This window comes from Brassica napus, chromosome A7 (assembly GCF_020379485.1).
Source record: "Brassica napus cultivar Da-Ae chromosome A7, Da-Ae, whole genome shotgun sequence".
In the NCBI taxonomy this organism is placed as follows: domain Eukaryota; kingdom Viridiplantae; phylum Streptophyta; class Magnoliopsida; order Brassicales; family Brassicaceae; genus Brassica; species Brassica napus.
Window position 1 is genome coordinate 14,279,512 of NC_063440.1, and position 13,956 is coordinate 14,293,467.

Genomic DNA, 13,956 nt, shown 5'->3' on the forward strand with positions numbered 1-13,956 from the left:
ACAATTACATTTTTCTTACTTTTCTAAAAGCTGGCCGTAATTTATGGCGGGTGATAGGTAGTAGAGTGAATTGGTTGGGTCGGTGGAAAGTTAGAACCGCTCATTTTGTCGTCAAACCAACTGAAAAAATCTAGAGAGCAACGGCACATGAGTGTCTTTATGGGCTTTAAATTAAATTATAGAAATGCACCGACCCATAAAGCAAGGAAGGGTCAATCAAGTAAAAGTTAGAGGGGCTCTGTATCCATGAGTGGAAAGACGCGTGGGTTGCTGCTATAAGAACCTACGAAACTCTGCCACGTGTAACATGATCCGATACTGAAGCATTAAGGCATGTGTGCGGTTACGCTTGCGTGTTAAGTGGGACTGGTTTCACGCTTTCTTTGTACCTTTGATTGATTTGATTGGGACCAAAATTAGCGGAATCACCTGCTTTACTTCCTACGTAAAACACCTTTTCAAAGTTTTAAGTGTGACACTAACATTTTTATTAGACACCATTAGTTTCCTTATAGTACAACAGTTTAAAATTTTGAGAAATAATACCATTTAATAATCAACCACTCATATAAATTGCAAATACATGAATGTGCTATTATCACACTCTTAAATGAGATTTATGCTTTAAAACGGTTATAGTTTGTGTCCATAAATACCCACTTAGAGACAAGCCAGAAGAAGAAGAGTGTAAGAGAAGAGGCACCACAACAATAACAACAACAAAAATAGGAGAAAATGAAGCCTCTGTGTCTGGTTACAATCCTATCGATCCTGATCCAACAAAGCTATTTGAAGCTCGGAACAGATGCGTTTTCGAGAGGTGGGTTCGTGAGAACCAAAGGTGTTCAGTTTAGCCTCAATGGCTATCCTTATTACGCTAATGGCTTCAATGCCTATTGGCTCATGTACGTTGCCTCCGATCCTTCCCAACGGCCTAAGATATCCTCCGCGTTCCAAGAAGCGTCTCGCCATGGACTGACCGTCACTCGAACCTGGGCCTTCAGCGACGGCGGTTACAGGCCTCTCCAGTATTCCCCTGGCTCTTACAATGAAGATATGTTTCAGGTAACGCCACTAGACCAAGAACATATGTGGTTTAGATCAAATATTAAATACACTCACACAACTAATTATTAAGATGAAAAACCAATTTAGGTTTCGCCTGCTTTGTTTATATGTGGATCTTTGTTGATGTTTCTTTCTAAAGATTTTGATTTTATTTTTTTAATGGTGAAAAAGGGTTTGGATTTTGCGATAGCTGAAGCAAGAAGGCATGGTATAAAGATCATACTCAGCTTCGCCAACAACTACGTGAGCTTTGGAGGGAAGAAGCAATATGTGGACTGGGCTAGAAGTCGTGGCCGTCCTGTTTCTTCTGAAGACGATTTCTTCACAGACTCTCTTGTTAAAGATTTCTACAAGAACCATATCAAGGTTTCATTCTCTCACTTGTGTACCATTCCACCCAACGCAAAATAAAAAGAAATGATGGCTTTGTCAGCTAAACCTTTTGAAATCTCCTTGCAGGCTGTGCTGAACAGATTCAATACTTTTACCAAAGTTCATTACAGAGATGACCCGACTATTATGGCTTGGGAGCTCATGAACGAGCCTCGTTGCCCCTCAGATCCAACCGGAAGAACCATTCAGGTTTCACCTAAACATATCTTCAACCTATAATAACTTGTATAGTCTTTTTTTTTTTTTTTGGGGATTTAACTTGTTGGTTTGTTTTATTTTTTTCAATTATAAAAACAGGCTTGGATTACTGAAATGGCTGCTCATGTGAAGTCACTAGACAGAAACCATCTGCTTGAAGCTGGACTTGAAGGTTTCTACGGTCAGTCCTCACCGCAAAGCAAGACTCTGAACCCACCAGGCCAGTTTGGAACCGATTTCATCGCCAATAACCGCATCCCGGGGATTGATTTCGTCACGGTTCACTCTTACCCAGACGAATGGTAATAAATTAATAATGACCATAAATGTATTTTTACACCAATCAGTTGGAAAGAAAAACCACATGTTTAACTAACTAAGTATTATTTGTGCAGGTTTGTAGACTCGAGCGATCAATCTCAAATGGAGTTTTTAAACAAATGGCTGGACGCACACATCCAAGACGCTCAGAACGTTCTTCACAAACCCATAATCCTAGCAGAGTTCGGTAAATCAACGAAGAAAGGAGGCTCCGCGCAGAGAGACCTTGTCTTCAACACAGTGTATGGCAAGATTTACGAGTCTGCGAAACGAGGAGGAGCAGCAGCTGGAGGATTGTTCTGGCAACTTTTGGGCAACGGAATGGATAATTTTCAAGATGGGTATGGGATCATACTTAGCCAAAGCTCCTCGACTGTTAACGTCATTGCTCAGCAATCGCGCAAGTTAACTTTGATTCGGAGAATCTTCGCTAGGATGATCAATGTGGAGAAATGGAAGAGAGCCAGAGGCTATGGACCAGTAAGAAAAGGAGGTCTAAACTGAAACATTTAGCGGGGTCTTCTTGTAATACTTTACTTACTTTTTATTTTATTTTTTTAGCTCAAGAGATGAGTTCCGAACCGTAAGATCTCAGCTTGTAATGATACTTTATTAGTTGTAATGGACAAAGAGAAAAGAAAAACACTCAGGGGGACAAGATCCATCAAAATCAAACCGACAGCTTTTGGTAGATGATTTTGTGAAATTAGTACGACGTGCCGTTTTCGTTACATAGATTGAAACTGTGTGGCGGGGCCCAACACCACCGTCGTCTAGACAACAAGGCAGTGTCAGTCACATCCGAGTAAGAGAACCCACAGAGTATGATTTTACTTACTCTTGTGAGAAATGGCGGCAGATTCCGACATTTTTGCACAGCTTCCGTTGAGAAACCGGCCTCCCTTGTCTCGAATCAGTTGAATGATCAACTGAAGTTTCTCGTCGGCTCCGGAAACCTGCAGGATGCTCGCCAAGTGTTCGATAGAATGCCACACAGAGATGTCTATTCATGGACAACCATCATCCAGGGATACATAGCTGCAACAAACTACGACGAAGCACTCCTTCTCTTCTCTAAAATGCACGTCGATGATCCTCGTGTCTCCGCAGATTCCCACATGCTAAGTGTTGCACTCAAGGCTTGTGGTCAAGCTTCCAACATTTCATTCGGAGAATCTTTACACGCTTTTGCACACAAAACTCATCTCCTTAGCGATGTCTACGTGGCAAGTTCTTTATTGAATTTGTACAAAGGAGATGGAATGATCGACAAGTGTTGCAGACTTTTCAGCGAATTGCCTTACAGAAACACAGTCACATGGACAACCATCATCACGGGACTTGTTCACGCCCGTCGTCATAAGGAAGGCCTTATGTACTTCTCGGAGATGTCGAGGTTCGAAGGACTACCCGACACTTTCACGTTTGCGGTTGCCTTGAAGGCTTGCGCCGGTCTGCGGCAAGTTCAGTACGGACGGGGGATTCATACTCATGTGATATTAAAAGGCTTCGTCGCCGTCCTCGACGTGGCTAACTCGCTCTTCACGATGTACACCGAATGCGGGGAGATGCAAGACGGGCTGCGTTTGTTTGAGAGTATGAAAGAGAGGGATGTGGTCTCGTGGACGAGCCTTATCACTGCTTATAGCCGTATAGGTCAAGAAGAAAACTCGGTGAACACTTTCTTGCAGATGAGAAACTCTGACGTACGTCCTAATGAACAAACGTTTGCGTCCGCGTTTGCTGCTTGCGCTAGTCTTTCAAGACTTGTCTGGGGCGAGCAGCTCCACTGTAATGTTCTCTCTCTAGGGCTAGGAGATTATTTGTCAGTGAGCAACTCGATGATGAACATGTATTCGACGTGCGGCGAGTTGGACTCTGCTTCTGTTCTGTTTCGAGGAATGAGATGCAGAGACGTCATTTCGTGGAGCACGATCATCGGAGGGTATTCTCAAGGCGGCTTTGCGGAAGAAGGTTTTGAGTATTTCTCGTGGATGAGACGATCAGGGACGAAGCCTACGGATTTTGCTCTCGCTAGTTTGCTGAGCGTTTCGGGGAACTTGGCGGTTCTTGAGCAAGGCAGGCAAGTTCACGCGCTTGCGCTTTATCTCGGTTTAGAACAGAGCCCCACCGTTCGTAGCGCGCTGATTAATATGTACTCGAAATGTGGAAGTATCGTAGAAGCTTCCAAGGTATTCGAAGAAACAGATAGAGGAGCTGATATCGTTGCTTTGACGGCTATGATCAACGGATACGCAGAACATGGAAAGAGCAAAGAAGCGATCGATCTGTTTGAGAAGAGTCTAAACGTTGGTTGCAGACCCGACGCTGTATCTTTCATCAGCGTTCTCACCGCTTGCTCTCATTCGGGTCAGCTTGGCCTAGGTTTTCACTATTTCAACTTGATGCAAGAGAAGTACAACATGAGTCCAGCCAAGGAACACTATGGTTGTATGGTTGATCTGTTATGCCGAGCAGGACGGCTATGCGAAGCAGAGAGGATGATCGACGAGATGCCGTGTGAGAAGGATGATGTAGTATGGACCACGCTTCTCAGAGCGTGTACTGCCAAAAGAGACGTTGAAGTTGGAAGAAGGGCGGCAGAGAGGATTCTAGAGGTGGAGCCTACTTCTTCTACGGCACTTGTAACGCTAGCCAATATATATTCAAGCTCAGGGAAGTGGAAAGAGGCTGCAGTTGTGAGGAAGAGTATGAAATCAAAAGGCGTGATCAAAGAGCCAGGATGGTCTTCAATTTTGATCAAGGATCGGGTTTCAGCTTTTGCATCTGGCGGTCGTTCCCATCCACAAAGTGAAGATATATACAGTGTGTTGGAATTACTAGTATCTGTTGCTGAGCGTCTTAGATACGGTTGTGAGATGAAGAGAGATTCCGAGTCAATTCAAATTTTGTGATCCTTAGTTATAATATGTTCCGGACCAATCTATTTATAATAGTGTCTTTTTATCCTAAAAATTGCATTAGTTGAAAAAAAAGTTAAAATGTCAAAGGATGTATTTTTCTGTATTGATGTGTCTTTTAATCATGCAATGAACATATTCTCTTTTTCAATTAATAATATGAAATCTAAATTAATGTGAATGATTGTGTTTTTTATCCCAAAATTTCATTGGTTGGAAAGAAATTAAAATATCAAAAGATGTATCTTTCTATATTGTTGTGTCTTTTCATCATGCAATAAATAGATTTTTTTTCCAAGAACAATATGTAAAGATACATGTAGGATGGTAGGTATTAATTGGTGTCTCTTAGTTAAATATACAAATCCATGTAAAATGAAATATATGAAAAATCACATAAGATAACTATAACATATATACTAAATTGTATTTAAAAACTTGGATTTTTTTTTATTTTTATATTCTTGAAGATTACCCAAAGTTGAATCATTGAATAAAATTAATAATATGAAAATAATGATATATTTTTACTATAGTTGATAGTTTGTATATCCAAAGATAGGATACTATTTGATTTGGCTTGTATCAGTTTAAAATAAATTGTCATACTGTAAATATATATTTTAAAATAACTATCTCAAATCTGAACGTGATTATTCTTATAAATCTTTGAAAACTATAAATTGTCCATTTCTATAAGTATCTTATTGTAAATCTTTCACATTTTTTTTTAAAAATGGTAAAAAAAAAGAATTGTGTGCAGCAAGTGCTTATAAATTCTTACAAAAATATTCAAATGAAATGTTTTCAACAAATGGTAGTTGAAAGAATAATCCGTGTTTGAGTCATAAGAATATTGAAGTCGTTAAAATTAATTTTCTTACACAATGAAAAGGTGTGTGTGTTTTCTTCTTACAAAACTGCATTTCTGACATACATGTTTCATGAACACACTTAGATTATGTAGAAATTTTGAGACAAGGCATATTAGTAAATATTTCTTTATATCCATTAAACCTTGGCAGCTATGATAGTTAAAGTGCATCATTATTATTTTTTATTTGGATGGATTAACCATCCAAATTTCTCCTTTAGAGTATCTCTTCCATGAGTTACCTTTCCCACATTCTCTTGATTTGTTTCCAAGAAAAAATGCATAGATTTTTAAGAGGTTATCTAAAAATGTGTCTATTCATTCTAATAATTGCACAGCTTTCTAAGGGGTTATTTTCTTTCATTCATACTTATATTATATAAATTTTATAAAATCTTTAAAATATCTAAAATATTCGGTAGTTCAATTTTTGAGAATTTATTTATTTTAATAATACTGTCTATTTACAAAATTAAATAAAGTATTTTTGATTATATTTATTTCTAATATTATGTTTTATGCAGTTCTTTTGTGGTTCGGTTTCGTTTAATTCAGATTTCGGATAAATGTCTGAGATTATTTAGACAGTTTTATATATTAATATGTAAGTATTGAGAAAAAAATACATTCACACGGCATTCAAAATTTGGAAAGACAATCGGTAACTAATAACATCTAATAAAATTAACTTATATGAGTATATCTTGCTCTTCTAATTACAATACAAGTACCACAATTAAGAAGCTTCTATTTTTCAATCATTGATTACATTAAAAGCTTAAAATATATTAGATTTCCTCTCTAATAACATGATATAAGATAATATTGAGGAAAAATAAGGAAAACATAATGTGATTTTGAGCAAAAATAGAAAAACCTCATCGACTAATCAAGTGATGGTAGCCATTGAAAAAAACCTCTAAATGCGATTGTGTTAGTTATCTTTATCTGCCTTGTGAAGGTTGTTATGGTTAAGTCATTATCTACTTGGTTTAACATGAGCATGTACGGTCAGAAGATCATTGATTCTCTCTACTACGAGTATTGGGTTGAAGTTTTATCAGCTTTCCAACTAGTGCTGGGTTCGCGGGTCAACCCGCCCCGACCCGCCCCGCCCCGCTGCGGGTTGAATCATTTTTTCGATTCAAAAACTCGACCCGCATAACCCGCAACCAAAAAATTTCATATCCGCACCCGCCCCACCAAAACCCGCGGGTAACCCGCCAAACCCGCGGGTAATATTAATTATATTAAAAATAGTTATTTTAATTAAAAATGATTATTTTCTAATTATATAATAATTATTTTAATTAAAAATAATTACTTTTTTATTTATATAATAGTTATTTTTAAAAAATACTATTAAAATAATATATTTATAATTAAAATTATATAAATATTTATTGTATTTTTATATATTTTACGAAAAATGTTTTTTTTTTTGAAAAAAAACTTTTTTATTTAATTTGCGGGTTGGCGGGTACCCGCGACTCAAATTCGGTTGATCCGCACCCGCCCCGCTCAAAATACTCTCGACCCGCACCCACACCCGCGATTTAAAATTTTCAAATGGTTCGACCCGCACCCGCCCCGCGGCGGATCAAACGGGGCGGGACCCGCGGGCAATGATTAAAATTTCCAGCTCTATTTTCAACCATGTTAATCAGTCAATATTTGCCACAAAACACAGTATAGAAGTTTGCAGATCTAAACCACTGCATCTATCATCATGACAGAGAAAGAGAATGATGATTGAAAAAGGTGTAGCGGCAATGATAAAATGTGAATTCGATGTGAAAAGTGAAACATATAAAAGATACTTAAGAATGTGGCGAGTGATAATTAACAGTAAGTTTCACAGTATATGTATTTATATATATGTTGGAAATTACAAATTTTGATTGAAGTTATTTCTTTATTTTGATAGTTTATTGGCTTGGAAGATCTCAGGCGATTCTTTCGGTATGATGATGCTTTGAAGACATTGGATATCTTCCAAATGACATATGAGTATAATGAGAACATCCGTATCAGTTTATTATATTGATTGAAATCATGTGAGTTTGGAAGATTGAGAACAATATTTAAATTTTATGAGTTTTATTTACATTTTTTGTTTATGTTTTATTTTCAAATTATGGATATGATGAGTGTAACTTATTTTGTTTATGGCATAAGATTTGTAATTTTTTTTTTTTTGGTTCTTTTCTTATATCTCTTTGATTTTGAGATGATATTGGGAAAAGGTAAGGAAAAATAAAGAAAAAATAATGTGATACTGAGGAAAAAATAAGAGAAAATGAATGAAATGGATGTTCATTTTTACTGCACATTTCAATAAAGAAAACATTAGGTAAACAAAAGTACATTAAATCAGCTTTATTGCAAAACTCTAGTTATTACACTAACACAAGTGGTAATGTTGATTGCTACATATATATATATATATATATATAACTCAAAACAATAGGATTGAATGACATAAGGAGATTAGTTTTTTTTAAACCCTTAAATCATTTGTCATCTTTGAACCAGTTAAGTAGCACATAAACTGCAAATCCTAGAGCAGATGCAGCAGAAATAGCAAAGACGGCTACTTGTACAGAGAATGATGAGGCAAAAGCTTCGAGAACAAGTGAATTCCAAGTTATGTACCATAAGGTGGAGTAAACAGAACCAAAGATGGCACCCACCACCACTTGACTGGTCGTGTGAAGCTTCTGAGACACCCTTAACCATGTCTGCATACAATTTAACATCAGTATTAAGTGAATGATTTTGTTTATATATGATTCTACTCTAAGTTTTGACTTAAACTTACAAAGTAAGAAGCCAATGCGAGGATGAGTCCGCTGAGGAACAGAGAGAGTTCGTTGGTTCCAAGCCACTCCACAACTGCAGAAATACCGAGTAAAATCATTTTTTCAAGAGATGACCCAAATGCAAGTAGAAACAGAGATGGAAGAACTGACCAGAGAAGATGGTAAAGACAGAGATGAAAGAAATGGACTGAGCATGAGAAGATGGCATCCCAGGATCAGAACGCAATGTGGCAACCGGTCTCTCTTGGTTAAGTATGCGTTTGAGAGCTGCCGAGAGAGCTGAATTGGAAACGGATCCAATGACAGCCCACAAGGCTGCACCATCGTGTCGTAGAAGCAGAACAGATCCAAATAAACCAGCAACAACCCATTTGCTCTGCCATCTTTGAAGAATTAAGTTACCAAAATTCAAAAAAAAAAAAAAAGAAGAATTCGAATACCAACCAGACGATTAGCGACGGCGTTAATCCCATCGGAGACCAAATCGTTGGTCGGGTTATTAATGAAAGCATCTTGCTCGAGCGCCTGAAACCGTTCTTCTTCGCCATCTCTCCGAGCATGAGTTTTGACTAAATCGGCCATGGTTTGAGGGGCTGAGACAGACCAAAATCTCCTTCTTCGACCGGAAGTAAGGTAAGCGGGAGCAGAGGATGGACCAAAACAGAAACTGCAGGTGAGTTTGTGGAAGGTAACAAGAGATGATGACGCTGCCATAATCCAAAGATAAAGAGAAAGTCCACCTAAAAAGTCAAATGGCTATAAGATTAAAAAAAGACTCTAGGAACAAATCGTAAAGACAGAACACATTATTACTTGTTTTTGTCTGTTGCAACTTGCAAGGGTGTCTCGTCGGAAGTTGTGGTTGTGAGATAACAAGTTAAGTCCCACATCGGATATTAGACAAAGGAAAGTCTAATATATAAAGATATGTCCAACTCTAATAGTACAAGGCCTTTTGGTAAGGAAACCAAAAGTAAATCCATGCGGGCTAGCTTCCTAGGGTCAAAGTGGACAATATCGTACTAATAAGATAAGATAGAGTTGGACACGGAATTTCACAATCCCAACAGTGGTTATGATCACAACAGAGCAGAGATATACTATGTTCATTACCATCATTGGATTTGGATCATTTCATTAAGAACTATGATCGTTTGCTATACATCTTGCGTTCGTTATAATTAGCCCATATCACTTGCTTCAAATAGGCCCATTTCTTGTTCTTGTGATGGCAAGGAATTTGTTTTTTTTTTCTTAACCAATGGAGATGGTAGAAAAAAAAAGGAAAAAAAATTGATGTTATCAAGTTGAAACCGGAATATAACCTAAATAATGCATTAACGGTGAGAAAGCCTGTGTACACGTCGTTTATGCTTCAGAATATTATACATGTCTCTTCGTTTCACAACATTGTTGCTTATTTCCGTATTTTCTACACACTCACTAGTCTACATGTGATGTATATATACAAATTATTTTGTATACGCTATATGAAAGTTCGTCTAAACAAGGCCGTAGAGGCCAGAGGAGTACAGGGGGACGTGCCCCCAACTATTTTTTTTTTAATTTTCTTTAACAAATGCTATTAATGTGAATATAAGTACCTCCCATCTCAAAAAAAAAGATACACCGAAATTTTTTTTGTGCCCCTATTAAATCTAATTTTGCATCCACCCCTTGTCGAAGCCGTGGATACCACCTTCCATCGTAATAATTTCATCCTTTTCTTGTTATCCTTCTCTTGTTTCACTAAGCTTATGTATCATAAGTCTTTTCTTTTGTAAGTTAATGCTTGGTTGATTATAAGACATGTCTCATCATATTTTTTTTCAAATTTCATGGTTGTTAAACCATACATTTTATGTTCACTTTTTTTATAAAAAAGAATATGCTTAACAAACTTTTCAAAGGGAAAATAAAAACTAAAGACATAATAATTTTTTTGACCAATTGAAATACTATAATCTTTATATTGTTTTATATATTCATTCTGATGTATAAATAGATTATCTCCCACATACAAGTTTTTCTATTGAACTCACGTAACTATATATTCTTTTATTCATAAATAATTAAAATTCTGATTATGTGAATGATTGGTTAGTCTGTAACTTTTAAAAAAAATTCTGAAGAATTTAATCGATATTTTTTTGATGTATTACTATTTGATATAAGCTGTAAAGGTTAAATGAAAAAATATTTTTACAATTATATTTTTTTCTGTCACATTTAGACATTTTTGTCTATAAATTTAAAACTAAATAAATGTAATTTTTATAATCATAGATAAAAATTAAAGTGAAAAATATTTGTTACAGTCCAACTAATCACTCAAATATGTCAATTTCTAAAGTGATAAAATCATCAAATATTTTAAACACAAATAAAAGATAAGCTAAGAAAATCCATATGTTTATTCTTTTGAGGGACGTAATTAATTTCACTCTTCAGAAATGGTCTACTCTCTTCATAATATCACTTTTTGTTTGTTAGGATAATCTTTTCATTCATCACATTATGGACAATGGACTCGTTGATAATCATGTGTGAGTTAGTTTTCGTGTCGAAATTTTGAAGGATATTTAATATCTATGACTAATATTTTAATAAACAAAATAAACCCCTAATAAGGCTGCAGGTTATATAAGTTACACGAGGTTATTAGTATAGATGACTATATTTTAATAAGCAAATTAAACCCCGCTGCAGATAAGATAAATTACCCGAGATTAGAAACTGCATGTAGACAGTCAGCTGGGTTGGAGTGTATGGCTTGCCACACGCCAGAGCACACAGAGCGTCTTGTCATTAAAGGTAAAAACTGAATGTCGTTTTTCCTTAAATATATATGTATTCAAAGATGTCATGATGCGTCCATCGCTCTGTCAATCTCAATCTATAAAGTACAGTTTAACGCAATGTTGTGGTCAGACAATGAAGAAGACTTTGAGTCAAATAAAATAGATATCAGAGTGAAAACTGAAAAAGGGTTTAATACTACGGTACCGTGCAGAAAATTGTCCTGAAATTGATGATGATTTTGTCACTGACCACATAGCCTACAGTGGTCAAAGTCTTGAATCAGCACCCCAACATTGAAAACAATCTTCTGCCATGCGTCCCTACTCATCTCCTCCTATAAATTATATATGGTACTTACTATATTTTTACCAAATTTGAATACGATAAATCCGATTTGAACTTCTCTCTCCTTGCAATATCTGCGCTCCGCCTCCTTTACCTTCAGACCAGTAGCAGCTCCGGTGACCGGCGCGTGGCGGCTCCGTTAGCGCCACCGCCGGTCAGATCTGTAGTGGATTCTCTCGTTCTTTGTTCTGCACTTTTTAGTTTTCTGTTTGATGGAGATATGGTGGTTGAGGAGCTTGAGAGCTTGCGGCTTAGAGTGGTTTGTCGCATCTACCTTGGGTCCGTTGTATGCTGAAACCGTTTCTGAATGTCGTATATGCAGTCATGGCTTTGGCTGGTTTTAATTACATATGTTTTGATCCAGATCTAGATCCAATCCTCCATAGTTTTCAGGTTCTTTTCAAGTTTTTCTTATCTAAATCTCTCCTTTTTTTTATGGAGGTTGCTGTAGTTGATTAGTCTTGGGATTTTATCCTTATCGTTTTGGAAAAATCATGGCTCTACCAATGGTCTCTTGGTTTCTAAGCTTGTAATGTTTTTGAGTTATGGTGCTATTGGGAACGGTTTCCTGTCTTGCTGCTGGCATCCTTTAGTTGTCGGTGAAGTTTTGGCGGATTGACCTCTGTTTCTCCAGTTCTTATGTGAATGGAGAGTTCAGTGTAAGGCTTTTATCGAGGTTTAGTTTGGTCGCATGAAGTGCGTCGCTGCTGCCGTATCCGGAAGAGGAGGAGACCCTAGAGTGGTTCGATCTTGCCGGGTTATAAAGTCTGGGTTCGTTGGTGTGGAGAGGAGTGCTCTCAGTTTGGTGTCGTCAGAGGTTGAGGTTATCGTTCGGTGGGCCGTGAGCGACAACGATAAATCCCGTTCAGATGCACCTGAAGTTGTTGGGTTGATGCAAGCTTGGTGTGCTAGGTTCATTGTGAGTTCCATCGAATTTTCTTAAGTTAGTTTGTGAAGTTGTATTTGTTCGTTTAAGTTACCCCGGTGTGGGTTTAAGTTGCCTGTTCATGGGCTCTAGTTGCTGTGAATCAGCTGATGTATCAAACCTTGTAAGTTGTTCTTCTTTTGAATTAATATTATCAGACGGGAAAAAAAAAGAATACGATAAATCCCTGAAATTTACAAATCTACGCGTGCGTGCAAGTGTGCGTCTGTGGATAGAAGAATGATGCTTCGGAATAGTATTACATGCGCATAATTTTTTTTTTTGAAAAAGAAATAAATAATAGTACATGCGCATAATTTTAAAGGGAACTATTTAACGGAAGCAAATATATCCATACTATATACATATCATGGGTCGAGCCAGCCTGTATATCCAATAACTTTTTTCTATTTTAAACTTTCTTTTGTTCGAATTATCTACTAATTAGCACCATTATTATTCGAAAGGTTTCTTGTGATTTTGATGATTTATGGAAAAGTTAGCGATTTTAAAAAACTTTATATTTATGGTTTTATATCTGTTATAGGTTTGCCGTGTTGGTGATAATTTTCCGCAAATGCTAATTAAATTATTGCGTAAGTACTATAAGCGCGAATAATTTATCATGTTCTTAAAAATATACATGCAAGAGGATTAAGTTCCTCTTAATTGCGTCTTTAGTTAAGGAATCAATTCTGCATGTAAGTGATAGTATAATACTGTTGTCCAATAATTTGTCGTCCGACTAATAACGATTTTTTTTTTGAACATTCACTAATAACGATTTTGATAGTAAATAACATTCTTCTTTCATTAACTACAAGCAATACAGTATGTATATTTTTAAAACAATCCAATCGAGATATTGTTCCTTAGTTGTGGCGATCGAAATGAGAGCGTCAATAAGTATATTTAGTCTCACTTGACATTGAATTCATCAACTGATCCAAATTTTGTCATTTTCTCAATTAAATTAATTAGTTGTAACTTGTAAATGTCGCGTTGAACAATAATTCTTGTGTGTTTTCTCCCATCCGGTCAACTGTCCGATCCCCACCTAGTCATCGACATACTATAATATTGTTTTATTTCCAGGAAGGAATCATGCATATACAAATGCTCATTATAATATTGTTTTATTTCCAGGAAGGAATCATGCATATACAAATGCTCATTTATCATTATTGTCATGGAAAATAAACTAGTAAAAGGTAACTGAAAAAGAAGATAGAGGATACCTGAAGATGGAGCATTTTTTTTGAAGATGGAGCATAGAGCTAAAAAAAA

The 13,956-nt window shown here is 36.6% G+C and overlaps 3 protein-coding genes across 3 annotated transcripts; 2 read left to right on the top strand and 1 right to left on the bottom strand.

Moving 5' to 3' along the window:
• Positions 1 to 558: 558 nt before the first annotated feature.
• LOC106358481 (mannan endo-1,4-beta-mannosidase 7) lies at positions 559 to 2,625 on the top strand. The gene is made up of 5 exons (XM_013798293.3): positions 559 to 1,065; positions 1,240 to 1,434; positions 1,528 to 1,650; positions 1,759 to 1,961; positions 2,055 to 2,625. The coding sequence occupies exons 1-5, from the start codon at positions 736 to 738 to the stop codon at positions 2,482 to 2,484; spliced, it is 1,281 nt and encodes a 426-aa protein (XP_013653747.1). The 5' UTR covers positions 559 to 735; the 3' UTR covers positions 2,485 to 2,625.
• A 165-nt stretch (positions 2,626 to 2,790) lies between these two features.
• On the top strand, positions 2,791 to 5,082 carry LOC106358478 (putative pentatricopeptide repeat-containing protein At3g47840). The gene has a single exon (XM_013798291.3). It carries the CDS (start codon positions 2,805 to 2,807, stop codon positions 4,893 to 4,895), a length of 2,091 nt encoding a protein of 696 aa, XP_013653745.1. The 5' UTR covers positions 2,791 to 2,804; the 3' UTR covers positions 4,896 to 5,082.
• Positions 5,083 to 8,075: 2,993 nt separating this feature from the next.
• On the bottom strand, positions 8,076 to 9,468 carry LOC106356550 (lipid phosphate phosphatase epsilon 2, chloroplastic). Its single transcript, XM_013796289.3, has 5 exons — positions 9,411 to 9,468; positions 9,042 to 9,337; positions 8,748 to 8,973; positions 8,597 to 8,670; positions 8,076 to 8,516 (listed from the first exon to the last, which is right to left on the bottom strand). The coding sequence occupies exons 2-5, from the start codon at positions 9,309 to 9,311 to the stop codon at positions 8,289 to 8,291; spliced, it is 798 nt and encodes a 265-aa protein (XP_013651743.1). The 5' UTR covers positions 9,312 to 9,337; positions 9,411 to 9,468; the 3' UTR covers positions 8,076 to 8,288.
• Positions 9,469 to 13,956: the final 4,488 nt, after the last annotated feature.

What these genes read in the sequence shown, in the direction of transcription:
- LOC106358481 (XM_013798293.3), top strand. Translation starts at nt 736, where the DNA reads ATGAAGCCTCTGTGTCTGGTTACAATCCTATCGATCCTGATCCAACAA. An exon ending in TCTACAAGAACCATATCAAG is followed by an intron (nt 1,435 to 1,527) that starts GTTTCATTCTCT and finishes ATCTCCTTGCAG; the next exon opens with GCTGTGCTGAACAGATTCAA. An exon ending in CACTCTTACCCAGACGAATG is followed by an intron (nt 1,962 to 2,054) that starts GTAATAAATTAA and finishes TTATTTGTGCAG; the next exon opens with GTTTGTAGACTCGAGCGATC.
- LOC106358478 (XM_013798291.3), top strand. Translation starts at nt 2,805, where the DNA reads ATGATTTTACTTACTCTTGTGAGAAATGGCGGCAGATTCCGACATTTT.
- LOC106356550 (XM_013796289.3), bottom strand. Translation starts at nt 9,311, where the DNA reads ATGGCAGCGTCATCATCTCTTGTTACCTTCCACAAACTCACCTGCAGT. An exon ending in ACGCCGTCGCTAATCGTCTG is followed by an intron (nt 8,974 to 9,041) that starts GTTGGTATTCGA and finishes CAAAGATGGCAG; the next exon opens with AGCAAATGGGTTGTTGCTGG. An exon ending in TCGCATTGGCTTCTTACTTT is followed by an intron (nt 8,517 to 8,596) that starts GTAAGTTTAAGT and finishes AATTGTATGCAG; the next exon opens with ACATGGTTAAGGGTGTCTCA.